Below are 16,618 nucleotides of genomic sequence, written 5' to 3'. Positions count from 1 at the left end.
ATCCCACCTCAATAGCAGCAAAAGTGTTTTGCAATACAATATGAACACAGTAAGTACATTGTACTTATTTTTTGATGTGAGTACATAGTAGTTTAGGCCACTTAATATAAAGTGGGACCAAAAATGTGTATGTGTGTGTGTGTATATATATATATATATATTGTATATATATATATAATGTATGTCTTTAACGTTGTTTTTATTTTGATGGAAGAAATGGCAATGAAGAGAAAAGTTACTGCCATGGTTGCCTGCTAAATTTCAAAATCAACCACATTGAGTCATTTTCTCTTCCTTGTTATTTTTCCCATCGACTAAATATACAGTATGCTTGCAGCAACACCAACCAATCACGAAAAGAACTTCAGCACAGTTAAACTGAATTAAATGACACAAACATCAGCGTAGATCTTAGCACTGCGGCCCCACCCCTCTCCACTCGGATACTTGCCAGCGTCAGGGGCCCTGGTATATGTCCACGCGGCTCTCGTACAGGATAAATGGAGACTGGAGCGGGAATATTAAATGGCAATGAAGAGAAAAGTTACTGCCATGGTTGCCTGCTAAATTTCAAAATCAACCACATTGAGTCATTTTCTCTTCCTTGTTATTTTTCCCATCGACTAAATATACAGTATGCTTGCAGCAACACCAACCAATCACGAAAAGAACTTCAGCACAGTTAAACTGAATTAAATGACACAAACATCAGCGTAGATCTTAGCACTGCGGCCCCACCCCTCTCCACTCGGATACTTGCCAGCGTCAGGGGCCCTGGTATATGTCCACGCGGCTCTCGTACAGGATAAATGGAGACTGGAGCGGGAATATTTGACTCTTTCAGACTAATGTAAGCACTGGCAGAAGACAAAGACGGCGCTGACCCTGGTCTGTCTCGCAGCGCTGCGCTCTGCTTCGGCCCGCCTGTGTTTACATGTGTGCATCTGAGAAATAATGCAGCTCATAAAGGCAGGAAAAACTACTGGTGGACATTTGTTCTTTCCACATGGATATTATTCAGACCCTCGGTCACAGAGCCATTTAGAGCGTGAGATATGCACCGTCATAGCTGATAGGAAGTGTGTTTGTACTCAAGGGGGGCATAAAGACTTTTGAATGATGGCCAGCAGCAAAGAGAAATTCATTTTTAATATTGTTTTAAGTCAACCTGAATTCAAAATGGTCTCGGTTTACATTTTTAACTTACATTCCTGCTCTTATTGTGAACAATTAATCAGAGCATGTTATTACAAATTAAAAAATGTCTGTAATTTTTCATAAAAAAAAAAAATGACTTTCTATTTTGGCTGATGTCACATATAGTACCACTATTGAAAAAGCATGCATTAAATTAATTATAAGACATTTATAATGTAACAAAACATTTGTTTTATTTCCAGTAAATGCTGTGAATTTGAATTTTCCATAAAATAAATAAATAAATGTAGCGTGGTTTTTGCAAAAATATGAGCAGCACAACTGTTTTCAACGATGACGATAAATTGATAGTAATTCAACATTGGTAGGAAATGTTTTTTGAGCATCAAATCAGTATATTAGAATGACTATTTCTGAAGGATCATGTGACACTGAAGACTGGAGTAATGATGCTGAAAATCCAGCTTTGATCACAGGAATAAATTACGTTTCAAAATATAATCCAATATAAAACAGCTGTTTTAAATTGTAATAATATTTCTTAATATTACTGTAATTTTAATCAAATAAATGCAGGCTTGGTGTAAGTATAAGAAACTTTCAAAAACATAAAAAGTTACCCCAAACATGTAAACATAGTTTAGACCATATTCGCTATTGGTCAATATTATTTAATCCAAATAATTATTTGGTTTAATGTACTGTTGTAAATCATGAACAGTTTGGAAAAAGAGAAGCATGTGTACAATAAATAAGCCTACAATAAAACGTGATAAATTCCGGTAAAGGTGGTCATGAGTAGTTTAAAAAGATTTTAATATATGTTAGTGCTGGTTCAACACTGTTTTCTCCTCTTATCATCAGTCTTTTTAGTTTATTTGCCTTTTTTAGATACTGTTCAACTTTCTCCATAGCATTTTAAAGTGGCTGTTTCTCTAAATAATTCAAATAGATCACATATTTGACCATCAGCTTCGCGATAGGAATGGCGACGCTCGTGCGCTTCATTCATATTGTGCTGAGAACTGCACAATATGACACACAGCCACAACAGCACTTATGTTTTATTTTATTTTTATTTATTTTTTTTAAACATTCCCAAACGCATTAACTGAATTATCTTGAATATCTTGATTCTCACCTTTACAGATTATGTTGATCTATAGTCGGCGATGGTCAAAGTTACCTAATAATGTAATCTATTAACTATGCATAAGTCTGTAAACTATGTCTGTTTACTTAACATATTTTTAATACTACCATAACATATTTTTAATACTACTGAGTTTATATTTAATGTGAATTTAACATTGAAAGTTAATGTGAATAAAAACATTGCAAGTTAGGCTACTAATCATAACACTTAGGCTACAGAAAGAGAGCAAAGAACATTTACATTATCAAAGAACATTTTCACTGACATTCTAGTTCGAGCACTCTCAAAAACTCCCATTAAAATCACTGAATCTGTTTACACTATGAAATTAATATCTTACAGATTCGTACACACATTTGCACTTTGTAGTTTCTGACGAGAGAATTCGCCAGAAAGAGGTATTCAGTCAGCGAGCGAGTGAACAAAACACCGGCATTTTAGCGATGACTCATCTGAACACCTCTGATTGGTCATTGCATTCATAAGCTCAACAGCAAAGTGTGTGATTGGTTATAATGCGCAGTGCTGTAAAAACGTCTGTCTCTGGCTCCGTGCCAGCCAGTGAATGTAGATTTGAATTTAGCAGCTGATGATATGACGCGCTGAACGTTATAATCACACCGGTGTGATTGTATTAAATATATAAAATATTAATCGGCTATTTTTTTGTCTTTTGGAAGCTGCATTCAAAATGCATATGCCCCCTCACTTTGAATGGGCATGACGCCTCTGCTTGTTGACCATTGTTGTTGTTTTTTGTTTGTTTTGTTTTGTTTTGTTTTGTTTTTGGCTGTGAATTAACATTTACTTAACATGCTAATTCAAATCCGGCTCGCATAGTTGATTCTGTTCATTACTCTCAATTCAAAAAAGGTTATTTCCAAGTTAAAATGAAATTCACATGTCTGTAGACTTACTAAACATTAAGTTATTCTCCAAGTATTATTCAAAAGATTGTGCCATTATAAGGGTTTTCATTTTTTTTTTTGTCCAGTCGATGAAATCGTCAAACTTCCTCATGCGTAGCTTCTAAGGCGATTCCAGGCAAAAATCTGTTTTTATTATCTATAAACACTTGGTGTTTTAGCGACGATAGCAAGGTGAAGGCTAACAACCCTTTTAGCCTGTAGCCCCTACCCCTCCAAAAGTGCCAGACTGAGCCAATCCACCGCACTCACTTGTATTATCTTCTGCCTCCCTTCCTTTTTATCTTTTACGCCTATAGTATCTCTCCTTCACACGTATGATTCTTCCCTACAATTGCAGGGCATCTCCTTTGCCTTCAAACCTTGGGCTTCTAATCCTGGTTTAACTGACATTTGAAGCGCTTCCTTCAACAGTCCATTACTGCCGTGATAACCCAACCCTCGTTGATTAGATGTAACAGACCACCGCAGGCCAATGTTATGGAAATTCACCAAACATCTTTGATTTTCTTGTGACAGAGATTGTAAACGTTGCAGGCGGACAGCCGTGATTGACGACAGTGAGGAAGATTTACAGCGTCCCTGAAGGGTGAATTCAAGTTGAACATACTATTGAATATTGCCAATTTTTCCAGTTTTTCATCGGTTTAATTTAGTTTGTTTGCCTGTAAATCTTTCAGAGTTCAGGGCTCCATTTGCGTCTAATGCTGTGTTTGAGCATGATCCAGGTCCGATCGGCTTCTCGAGAACAAAAGATTATCTTTCGAAGGATCGAAGATGACACTTCATTTATTAAGTAAACAGTAGGTAGGTAAGTCAGTGATCCTTTGTCATAAAAACGGCTCCGCTCGCCAGTGTATTGGCAAAGAAGCATTCTTTCTGCTATGAGAGATGAAAACCAACAGATCTTTTTTTGTCTTTTAATTTTATGTTTATGCCCGTGTACCAGTCGCCGTCAGGTTGTCTGGATGGACGGTTAAGAGGGGGTGGTAGGCGTTGTTCAGATAAGGCCTTTCAGCCATAACTTCCTCTTCTGAGTGCTCTCTTTGCATCCTTGTATGTAGGCAGACCTCCTGTCTTATCAGCGGCGTGAACATTCTCCAATCCTCTCGGTTTGGTTCATCTTTAAGGCGGAGCTGTAGATTTTTAGTTGTTTTGCAAGAGCGGACACATCCCAACGAAAAATTGCTGAGGTGTCTTGGCAACATGGGACACTTGCATCATCTCCTCCCATTTATATTGAAAAACAACAGTTAGGCCAATTTCACACTGTACACGAAACTAACACGGATTTATTTCATTGTCATTCTCACAGTGGTGCTAAACAGCAAAAACATAGCTGCATGTAGAGTTTTAGCGCTGAGCTTGTTTTATCCTGCTTAACATGCTGAAAATATGAATAAAATGCACTATAAACATATTGAGCACTACGGTCCTATGCAATATAGGCGTTTATGAAGCAACATATAAAATAATAGAGCAAACTGCTCATCCATAGTTTGAAGAAAGTAGTGTAAAAAATTTAATAATTTGAAAATAAAAAATAAATTAAGAAAAATTAAAGTGATTTCTATTGTATTCTATTTTAATTAATTATAAGTATTTTATTATTTTATATTTATATAGACAAGCATCGTTTTGTTTCTCTTGGGTCAACTTAACGGCAAGTAACTCCTTTCAAGTTAATATTTTACTTTTATCAGAGTATAAATGGATCTTTATACATTAAAATATATAGCTGCAAAGGGGGTCCCTTAAAAGGGGATCATCCTTTTTAGGGGCTTCGAAGAGTTTGAAAACCCCTGATTTAAGAAATTTATATTCTGCCCCTTTGGAGATTAGTATCTGTTCTGAACAGATTTAATTAACATCCCTCCTCATGCAAATTAGATTTCATGATGGTCAAGTTTGTAATAATTATCAATGGTCAACTTCCAATAACCTTAATTTAATTCCATTATTAAAATAAATACTCAGTGTAGTAATCCAGAAATTATTTTGTTTCCTGGATATAGTTTTAATACACATTTGACCGTAGGAGAAATGCATCTCTGGATTTGCATTCAACCCTCGTGTCCGATACAGGATTCAAACAACACTTTGCACAAGCCAGTTCTTTTAACAACCCTAATAAGGATTGTTTTATAAAGACTTTTTTTAATCGCAATGGCTCCACACATCTTACCGGCCATCCATTTTACTGTTGCCATTCGTCTCTCCTCGGCCGTCTTATCAAGTCTTCATCAAAGAACAAACCCCTGGCCCACAGGTCTCCTTCCTCTTCACCTTGAGTCGCTCAGAGTGTGCATGTTTGCGTTTCACTGTGTTAACTTTACGCTCCCTTTGTTTTCAGTCGACAGGCCGGGAGTTATGTAATGGGCTGCCCGTAAAAGCATGGCCCTGTTTGAAAACTCCAGTGGTCTCTACTTAAGACCAACACTAGACACTAGGCCTTGTCTCTTCCTTTCTTTATGGCCATCTGTGTTAAAGTGGGGGAGGAATCGCAAGTTCAAACGCCCGCCGTTGCTTTTATGATGTCAATGACTGAATGGATACCTCTACAGACATTGGTACAGGAGGACTTGGCCAAGGTCCTAATCCAAGTTTGGGGCCGGTTAGGGGCAGGGTCATTTCTCCCGGCCAGAGGGAGGTGGGTGAGTTCGTTGCCTGGGTTGGGGCGGTAGGTAACCTCTGAGCTCTTAGAGCTGTATGTCTCCCCTCCGCGGACACTTGAAGCGGGGGCTCATTGTTTAGGTGTGTGAAGATGAAGCACTGCGTGCTGAAGGATTATGAGATGGCTGCGTGATTTGTGGGCGGAATGTCCACAAAACCGCAACCCCCACAGATGGACGCAAACTCATGCTCTCACATTGGGAAAGAATGGTTTCGCAAACGATTTACGCAAATTCATTCTGCCTTGCAAATTAGTTTATGTGTACAACAGAACGCAGATATCTATCAAAACTAAACCAACTTTAAGGGAGCAAATTGAGATATCGGCAACGAATGAAAACCGTACTTGCGAGAAATTTCGAAATTAGGAACTTAGAACATCGAAAGTGTTTGTCAGACATTTTAGCATTGAATAATCTGACAGAAAGACAACTAAGATCTTTACATGCAAAGGGAAATTGGTGAAAATCTAGCTCAATTTGAAACAAAAAATCAGCTCTGTATAATACACATTTTTGGTCTTAAGGCCCATTCACTTCAAGAATCATAAATATAAAGATAATAACTATTAGCGTTCACACCAAGGCACAATAACGTTCTGTTTATTATAAACGTGCTGCAATTATGTTGTCTGCTGCTTTAAATGCTCAAGCCCTTTAAGGCAGGATGGATTCTGATTGGTTGTTAATGTTTTTATCATTCATCAGCTGGAAAAACATTTTTCCAATGATATCAATATCATTATCGATATTCTAACAATATCGCTTCTCTGTAATAACTTGTATGACCTATGAAATGTCTTTTCAAGTGCCGGCTGTGTTTTGTAGTAGTAGTTTATAATAGTTGACTGCAAATTCTGGTGTTTATTGGCTAGTTTTCCCAATCCAGTCAATTCTCGATTAATAAAATCAAGTCCTACCCAACGTCCTTCACATGGAACAGTCTGTTTGTAAAAAAATTAATCACATTTAATTTGCATTACCAAGCATGTTGTCAGCTTGTTGTATGACAAGTAATTAGTCTAAAGTTCTGAATACCCACTGAAGGTCCCAAGGGTTGATGAGGTAAACAGGTATCCGGTGTGTCTGCGGCATTGTAATTTTTAACAATCTCATGAATGATTAGAAATACAGCAGTATCTCTACCACTCCCTAGTCTTGTCCAAAACTGATGTGAGAGATTGATTCTGTACTCTCTGCATTTGGCCGAAAAAAGACTTTCCTTAATCTCACCCACCGTTTTGACACTACGCAGCTCCTACGCTGAAAACAACCAGATGTTTTACAGCATTTGTTCCATAGTAGCAGAGCAAGAGCATTAATTTCAACCCTGTGAAAAGCTTCTGAATCATGGTGTTTAGTCGACAGATGCCGGACGATCATGGACGAGACTGTACTCCAGCTCTGAGTACCATTAAAGGGCTCCACGGTGGTTTGTTTTAGTCGTTTCGGCCAGGCATCTTTAAACAGTTCCTAATACAGAGTGACATGGACTTAAAGCCTTTGAACACTGCTGTAGAACTACATTTTAAGGCGCTTCACCCTTTAAATGATAAAAGTAGTGAGTTATCACTTTGTTTGTCATGCTCTTAAACCCTTGAGGGGTATTATTAAAGCGGAGAATGCCATGGAAAGAGTATTGTTAAGAGTATTTTTAAAATCTTGTAAATCCTGGTAATTTATGTCACCCTTTTCCCTGGGAATGTAACCCCTCCCTTATGGTTTGCATTTGGGGCTGAGCAGCAATGGACGGATGAGTGTACCTGTAATAGGGACTGTTTAACACCCCCTCCTTCTCTTCATCTTTCTCTCCCCAAATCCCTCTAGTCAGGATTTACTGTGGTGACCTCCCAACTCTCTGATTCCTTTCCCGGGAGTTGAGGGCCTTCCCAGGCTCCCAAACCCTCGGAGTCGGAAGCTTGTAGCATTTAGGGGCTATGTCCGATTTTTTTCCCATCCCAAGCACTGCGTTTAATCAGTCCAGGCCTGCTGTGATTTGGTTTTAATTCTAAGGTGTGGGCCTGATTTAAACGTCGTGATTGAAGGCAGTGATAAATGGGAAGGCGGAGGGGGGCCATACGCCTGTTACGAACTCCATTACGGGTATTACTTCATTTATTAAAGTGGGACCGGGCTTGTTTGCGTGTTTCGCACAAGGTTCAACTCCAAAACCTGACCCACAAACATGCATTTCAGCATGTTATAGACCTTAATATAGAATAGATGGTTCTTAAAGGTTGTGATGAGAGATTGCACCGACATGAACCTCAGTGAACGACCAACATTTGTCAGTTTCCTGTCATTTCATTGAACAGTGATTTGCTACAACATTTGTAGATGGCCACAATTTTGTGGTCCCAACTGAAAAATAATTCAGCATCTTTTAAAATGGACTATTTTAACCAATGTTTGTGTGCTATTTTTTTTACTGTCAGAGCTGTTACCATAGCAATGTAACAAGGCCAGCTAGTAAGTGCTGTGGAGGTAAACCTCACTTCCCTGATCTCAAGAGGTGCACTACTGACAGACGCTTGATACGTCATTGCGTCCTTGTTAGTGTGTCCGCCTTCAATGTCGGAAACGCCGGTTTGAATCCTGCTCGGAGCCAGCAAGGGGAATAGAACCGGATGGGTTACGTTGGTGCCGTGACCCGGATGGGAATGAGTGTTAGGGAGGTGAGTGTAACGGAGGCCAGCTAGTAAGTGCTGTGGAGGTAAGCCTCACTCCCCTGATCTCAAGAGGCGTACTAGCGACAAACGCTAGAGGCTGCGGTATTTAGTGTCCTTGTGAGTGTGCCCACTTCCCATGCTGGAAACGCATTTTCAAATCCTGCTTGGAGCGAGGGGAATAGAATCAGAGGGTTTATATTGGTGTCGTGACCCGGTTGAGAGTGAGTGTTAGGGAGGTGAGTGTAACGGAGGCCAGCTGGTAAGTGCTGTGCAGGTAAGCCTCACCCTTCTGATCTCAAGAGGCGCACTAGCAACAGACACTAGAGGCTGCAGTCTTTAGCATGCTTGCTAGCGCACTTGCCTCCAATGCTGGAAATGCTGGTTCGAATCCCGCTCAGAGCGAGTGTGGTCAAGTAGAACCGGAGGGGGTTACAGCAACATGCTAAGGCCAATTGCAAATGCATCTCTTGTGTGTTATTTGTGTAGCACAGAGTTACTACCTATATAAAACACTCCAGATATTTAATTTCAGTATTTATTTAATGAAGCTGTTAGCATAGCAACATGCTAACGTTAAACTCTATTAAAGTTAGTTGCAAATTGAGTCTCCTGCGCGCAATTTGTTTAGCGTGAGTTACCACCTACAAAAAAACAATCCCTTTTGGTCTCTTATGAAGTTATGTGTCCATTTCAATGCTGGGTAGCAAGGAAGCTCAATAGGTTTTGGAACAGAGCTCGAGTGTGTCCTCCCATTGGGCAAATCTGAACCTGTGTGTTCAGCGTACATGCTTAGCAGAAGTGGATGAGGCATCTCTGTCTGTGTTTTATGGAGTGTAATTGTGCGCTGGGAGGCACTGCCCTCTATTTCTCCTCTTAATGGCTGTTTGTGTGTTGTTTTAGTGGCAGATTTACGTGTGGGACGGGCAGTGAGGGGCTGGTTGATTTACAGCTGTGGCTTTGGCCTCACTGGTTGTGTGTGTGTGTGTGTGCACTGTCACTGTGTGTGTTCCAGGTGATTGTGCAGTCTGGCCGCCAGCCCAGCGTGTTGCAGAAACTGTGTCAGCTGCCGTTCCAGTATTTCAGCCACCCGCGACTCATCAAAGTGCTCTTCCCCTCGCTCATCTGTGCCTGCTACAATAACCTGCAGAACAAGGTCATCCTGCAACAGGAAATGAGCTGTGTGCTGCTGGCCACCTTCATACAGGTAAATCGCTCGGCCTTCACTCCATCACTACCGTGCAATTCAGACTTTGTTTCATGAACATGTCCACAAACTGGGTTGCTCCCTTTAAAAGCGATATGCAACTGCAAAACTAGAAGTCGTTGGAAACACATGTACCAAATAAATCTCGTAACGCATGGGATTGAAACGGTGCTTTATTTGAAACTGTTCAGCGATATTAAATTAACTTTATCAACTCTATCCAAAACTCAAAAAATTAAATAGAAATTCAGTACTTTCATAATGTTATCTTAAGTGTGTAATTTCTGCGCCACTAGCGTTGCCAAACTGACTAGCAAAAATAGTGAAATTTTTCAAACAGCATTCCCTCAATACTTCTCCTATCTTCCTCTGGTCAGACAAACAGATATTCCCTCCCCCAAAATGTGTGTTGGATGAACCGATAGCGTTAATGTTTCACATTTCATGGGAATCAATATACAGCTTTTGGTTGTATGTAGGTATTTATCTGGGATAGAATCATTTTTTGGCATCACTAAATGGAGTAAATAATCAAATATGTACATTTTTGTTTTACAAACATGTCTCTAAATTACATATTCCAGCTATAAAGGGGTGATCACACTGACAACTGGAAGTCGTTGGAAACACATTTACCAAATCTCAGGAACACATGTGAATGAAACACTGCTTTTTTCGCAAAATATTCTTTATTCTTCATTCGTTTTTGCAATGTTCAGATTTTTCTCTTCAATTCAATTCGCAACTCGCTATTGTGAATGCCCCTTAACAGATTTACTCAAGCAACCTATGCAAAAATGTTTGCAATAAATTAAACAATAAAATTCAATGTATGTTAGAAAATTTAAAAGATAATTGTATCCAGGCTATTTAGCATATTTTAGAACGTTTACAAATTGTTATAGTAATTGAACTGGAATCGAATCACCCCAAATCATACCCAAATTTTAGATTTCATGATGCATTGCATCTTTTAGTAAAACATTAACAATTTACATTGTAAATTTCTTCTTTTCATTAAAAGTGTGTTATTGGTCTACTCCCTGGGAATCGAACCTATGACCTCTGGGTTTCTAGCGCCCCACCAGTCTCACTAAAAGAAGCAGCTTCCTTTGCTCAGATGGATGGTTTCCTCTGTTTGAGTGGATTTACCTGCCACTACTTGAGCCTCCTGTAAACAACCCTCTCCCTTCATCTTGTTCCTGGCAGCGCTCTCCACACCACAGCACCGCTGCCATTACTTACACAGAGATTAGCTCCAACTCTTAACAAGGACAAGGAATCGTCAACTTGTTCAAACAATGGAAAGACGCTGACAAAGTCACTTATTGACACTGACGACAAAAGCTTCATCCACTTCATCCAAAACTCAAAAAGAGTTAAAATAAAAAAGAGATTTAGCAATTTAATCTGAAATGTAATTCCTGCACCACTAACATAACCAAACTGAATGTTTAAAGGGGTCATATAACGCGATTTCAATTTTTCCTTTCTCTTTGGAGTGTTACAAGCTCTTGGTGCATAAAGAAGATCTGTAAAGTTCCAAAGACTAAAGTCTCAAATCCAAAGAGATATTCTTTTTAAAAGTTCAGAGTCAACCACGCCTACCTAAAACGCCTCGTTCTAACACGCCCCCACATGTCTACGTCACGATGTGGGAAGATTTGCATAACGCCATCCAAAAGAGGACGATATCCACTTCGTCATGCCTAGAGCTGATCCGTGCTGGTCGCTGAGGAAATACATCAACTTCGTGCTGTCGATCGCCGGATCGGCTTTCACCGTGGACAAAGCGGAGTCCAGCCCGGGATAGTCACATGTGGTTGCCGCAAGCCCGCCGATCGCTCCTTCGTCGAATCCGCCAGCCGAGCCGTTCTCTCGCCTCTGCTCACTCAAGGTTTTTTGGGCAGTGTAGAGTAGCGCTTGTTGTTTGTCATTTCTCCGATCACAAATGCAGACATGGTTTTATGTTTACGCATAAAACCATTGCATTTATGCAATGCAACACGTAAAAAGACAGTATAAGTAATTATAATCCGTAATTATGTCCCCACTGGATGCAACAAATGCCTCGTTTGTAATGGGTTTTAATGTTTATGTCTTGTCGCTCAGGGACACGGCATCACAGTATGGTAGGGGCGTAACATTTCCGTCACACGCTTGAGGTATTCGGCCAATCACAACGCACTGGATAGCAGGCCAATCACAGCACACCTCGCTTTTCAGACCGATGAGCTTTGTAAAAATCGACGCGTTTCAGAAAGGCGGGGCATAGAGGAGAAACAATAATGTACAGTATGTGGAAAATAATGTGTTTTTTGAACCTTAAACCGCATAAACACATTTCATTACACCAAATACACAAAATAATGTTATTTTTAGCAACATCATATGACCCCTTTAATAAATTCAAATGGTTTACGTATAGTTGGTGTTCATATTTGGATAGGATAGAAGGACAAACTTTGCCAAGTGGAATAAAGTGGAATTTGCCTTTGTGTAATCTAGGACTGTGCCACCAACGAGAACCAATCGGACAGCAAAGCTTCACATCTAGGTAAGGTCTATATAAGGTCTATAGACTATTTGCTAAAATGCATGCATGCATTTTAAATGTAATTTGGTACAAATTTCTAACCCTTATGTTGTCTTCCAGTCATTTTGGACCTGTAGATGATTTTCTTTTGCCTGAAAATGCTAGTTAATGCATTGGACTGAAACTTACTAACTGGATTTTTTTTTTTTTTTTGGATTTCTTCCCTACCTTATTGGTATTTCTGGTAAAAAATTACTGGCTTACCAAAAACAGCTTTTTGCTATAGTATCACCAAATACTGGATGGAAATCTTATCGACTTGTTTCCTTTCAGTTATCTCAGGTTTTGTATTTATTTTTAAAACTGATTTATTGTAGGCTTCATTGATATGAGCTTTTTCAATTAGTTTTTGCATGAACATTATCCACAAATAATGCTTGAGGTGCATAAGCTCAGATCAATGAGGCCTGCGATCAATCAGTTCCAAAAAAACCTGTGCTAATTATAAGTAAACAAGTTGACAAAAACTTTGAATCCAAGATTTGGTGATAATATAGCATAATGAGAAACTTACAAGCAGTTTTTAATAAGGCCGGTCATTTTTGACCAGGAACACCAAATTAGGTTAAAGGATTTTCAGCGCAGCACAAGGGTTAAATATACATATGGGATTCAATATTTACAATTGACAAATGGATCCAAAAAATCCACGTTCCATTCTAAAGTGCGTTAGTTAAAAATAAATGTCTTTATTGCTCACAAAAGGATCCTTCTCTAGCATTGATTTAATGCTTTACTTCCTGTGTCAGTTCTAAAGCTCTGATCTTTCCCCATCAGAGAAGGGCTGGGCTCCTCTGGACTTCTGCGAGCTCTCCAACCGCTTCCCCAGAGACCAGTGGGACTCCGCACTTCAGTTCTTCCTCAAGAAGCAGGAGGAGTGAACTGCAGTCATTTACAAGAGCACATTACACACATTGATGATAAGCTGAAATGTACACTCTACAATGCAAAGCTGTGCCGGAGGGGTTTAGGGTACGAATGATGCCGGTAATCAGACCATCAGACGACCCGTCAATCAGTAGTGAGGCATTCCTAGTAGTTATCCAGTAACTGTATGTTAACACACTGACTTCTCGCACATGTATTTATAAGCAATAGAATGTTTAGGGATTTAATTTACAGGATTTTTACCTTAAATACATTGTTGGACGCATTCATAGTGATCTTGTGTTTCACAAAAGAGCAAATCTCTTTCTAAGCTTTCTAAGGTTAGTTTAATTGTTAGGTTTGAGTTTGACTGTAATTGTGTTGTTTTGTACATAAAAAGATATTGGGGAATGATGCAGAATAAACAGAAGCACTCGTTTAATTAAGGGAGAATGACGAGTTGCCTCATTCGTTGGTTTTCTTGTTCCAGTTTTTCTATGCATAAAGTGGAAGATTTCTTCCTGTAGCTGACATGCTATGATTTTTAATCATTTTTGTTGTGATTTTTGCTTGTTTTATACTGTAATTTATACACAGTGAAGATGTATTCTACACATTGAAGCACTTAAGTTTAATTTAAGACATGGACGTGTTTAAAAAAATATTTAAAACTGCACAGTCTTTGAGTTCTTTCATTGTAGCTTGGTTTGAAATATTGTGTACCAGAATATGTTTTGGATATTTGAATATATACGCAGTCGAGAGCTATAGGGTCTCTAATTTTCAAGTCTGGGACAACTAATGAAATTGCTTCTATTTTGAGTTTTTCTAATTTAATACAAATGTTTTAACTTGCAAACATTTGAGTACAAATTTAACTTGAAAGAAAAAAAATAATTACAGAAAATCTAAGTATTTGCTTTTTAATGAAAGTAGCACTTGCGTTGCATAAAGTTCGTCAAACCTCATCATGATGTTGTCCAGCACTATTTGAGATGATCCAAAGAACATCTGACCATCTGTACAAAGAGTTCACATCTGGTTATAATATTAGTGACCAGAAATAGTACAAAATCTGAAATATTTCTTGTAGTTTTTTCAAATGTGAAGTGTTTTAAAATTCCGACAGCTTTGTTTATTTCCAGTTTTAAATCAGATTTTGAATCTCAGATTTTAATGTGGTCTCAGACGTTTGGATCCCTCTATACATTCTGCAACTTGACTCTAAAATATATCTATAATCACACCGTTATACACTATTCCCATGCATAATTGTGATGTTTAAGCATACTGGAGGTTATTTATATTTAAAAAAAAATACTCTTTTATTATAGCTATAAACATCTCTATATAAAAAAAAATAAGCAACATGGGATGTGTTTTAATTGAGAGCTTTTATTGGCTAACTTGCTAATTTATTCGCAGGGAAACACAGTGGAGCTGGAACCTGCGATGTTGGTTACACGGCATTGTAAAAGGGTTGTAAAAGGCCCTGGGGCACCACAAACAGCCCGCCGTTCTTCTGCTCAAACCTTCTCTCTCTCATACACTTTTTCTTCTCACACTCAGTCTATGTACACCGCTTGTCCCTTTTCTGTACCTGTGTGAGTCACAGCAGCTCCACTCCGCCTTCTCCGAGTCACTCAATACACCGATGTGTCAACACAAGCGCTGAGCCTCTGGGTCAGACCCACCTCAGTTACATAAGACCATCACTTCTGCTCCAAATATGGAAAAAAATATTCAATTAAGGTCATTTGGATTGTCCGAGACTTTTTAATATATTGCTTTTAGATTCAGTCTTGTAAAATGCATGTATTTTATGTGGGATCTGGTTGGTGGACTTAGTACTTATATGTGACAGCTCGAATGGGAGCTGTTTTTATAGACCGTTCCGTTATTTGTTTTTTCAAAAGCATCGGAGATCTTGACGTTCTCGTGATTTTGGCAGACTGAAGTGAACTCGAACAGAAGAACGCTGTCGCCCTTTCCGTCCTGTCAGCTAATGAATCATGAGCGTTCATGCGGTTAGAAACTGGATTTGTTTGCTAAATCTGTTGTCTGAATGTCTTTTTCTACATTTAATTAAGAAATGCGGCTGTGAACGTGTAAAAAATAAAGGTTTTTATGGTGACATTCAGAATGTTTTTATAGGTGTACAAAACACAGCTTTAAGAAATAAACATCATTATCAACCGCACCATACTAAGAAACAGATTAACAGTGTATCTGTAGGAAAATTAGTATAAAAAAATTCTGACAATTATTTAGGTACATTACGGGTTTAATTAATGGCAAAGCGCTTCGGGATTTTATTTAGTTAAAGTTTATTAGGCTAGTTTAAATGTTTGTTTCACTAAACAGATTGGTGTGAACATTAAATTTGTGTTCAAGAATGGCGAGAGTTATTTTGCAGCATTTTATGCAGCCTCAGTTCTACTTAATATTGTTCATTTTTTCTTATTTAAATACCTTTGTAATTTTTCCAGTTTTCCCCCAGTTCATTTTCGTATACCTTGTCAATTTTACGAGCTGTTTTATATATATAATAGGCCAACCAAATTGATATTTTAGGCAAATCAATATTTTTTTACAACAGGCAACAACGAAATATGATTGAAGAAAAGCCCTGAATGTGTTTGACATTTCTTGCCTCTTGTCAGCATCCAAAATATTTGGATGTAGATTATTTCGTTATATTTCAAGGTTTGAGGTTGTCTGTCGTGACAGCTTTCAAAATTAATTGCAAGGAATAATTTAAACATTTGAACTAACACACAACATTTCCATAAAGGGACATGTAGGCTATTAGATGTTTAGCTTTAAAAGTCGAATAATTGTTTTAGGTTGGTGTTTAGATTTATAAACCAAAGGTTAGCTAAATACTTTGATTTTCAAATTAAAATGACAGACAAGGACAGAGTTGTAATTTGCAAAAATTTCAAGATTTGTTTTATGCAAACATGAACTTGGCTTAAGTGTGCCTTTATTTAATTAGGCCTAAATTATTAAATTAGTGGCGGAATTTGAAACAAGATGTGGCTCTTGACCTCTGGCCATGATATCTGAATCGTTGTTTCTCCCTAAGCATCTATCCATGAGCGCTGATCTCGACAAACCGTCTTCATTCACAATCTGAATCTATTTAAGCGGTCTTAATTTCAGTCGATTTAATGGGGATCAGATCTGAAGACAGTTTAGCAATGAAAAATCATCTAAGATTGGTCATTTGACAGGAATTTAAACGCTTTACATTTTTTAAGAATTATATGATTTTACAATGAAGACTTGCTTTTAAAACGTGGCTTGATACAATTTAGGCAACATTTCATTTTTCCTTTTTCTGAAGGAAATACCAGTAACCTGCTTA

The 16,618-nt window shown here is 38.3% G+C and overlaps 1 protein-coding gene across 4 annotated transcripts in view; it reads left to right on the top strand.

The window, feature by feature from the left end:
- Positions 1–13,929, top strand: part of LOC107688925 (S phase cyclin A-associated protein in the endoplasmic reticulum-like) — a 123,779-nt gene extending 109,850 nt beyond the window's left edge. For 3 of the 4 annotated variants that reach the window (XM_016486758.1, XM_016486757.1, XM_016486759.1), the window contains 3 exons: positions 9,594–9,785; positions 12,294–12,342; positions 13,159–13,929. In XM_016486758.1, coding sequence (XP_016342244.1) covers positions 9,594–9,785; positions 12,294–12,342; positions 13,159–13,262 — 345 coding nt within the window. In that variant the 3' untranslated portion in view covers positions 13,263–13,929. Of the gene's footprint in view, positions 1–3,759; positions 3,830–3,920; positions 4,039–9,593; positions 9,786–12,293; positions 12,343–13,158 lie in introns of those variants that run through there. The other variant, XR_001634281.1, reaches the window with a different exon arrangement.
- The last annotated feature ends 2,689 nt before the right edge of the window (positions 13,930–16,618 follow it).

The sequence above is a fragment of the Sinocyclocheilus anshuiensis genome, unplaced genomic scaffold, assembly GCF_001515605.1.
Source record: "Sinocyclocheilus anshuiensis isolate Anshui unplaced genomic scaffold, SAMN03320099.WGS_v1.1 scaffold1062, whole genome shotgun sequence".
Classification (NCBI taxonomy): Eukaryota; Metazoa; Chordata; class Actinopteri; order Cypriniformes; family Cyprinidae; genus Sinocyclocheilus; species Sinocyclocheilus anshuiensis.
This window is presented reverse-complemented; position numbering and strand designations above follow the sequence as displayed.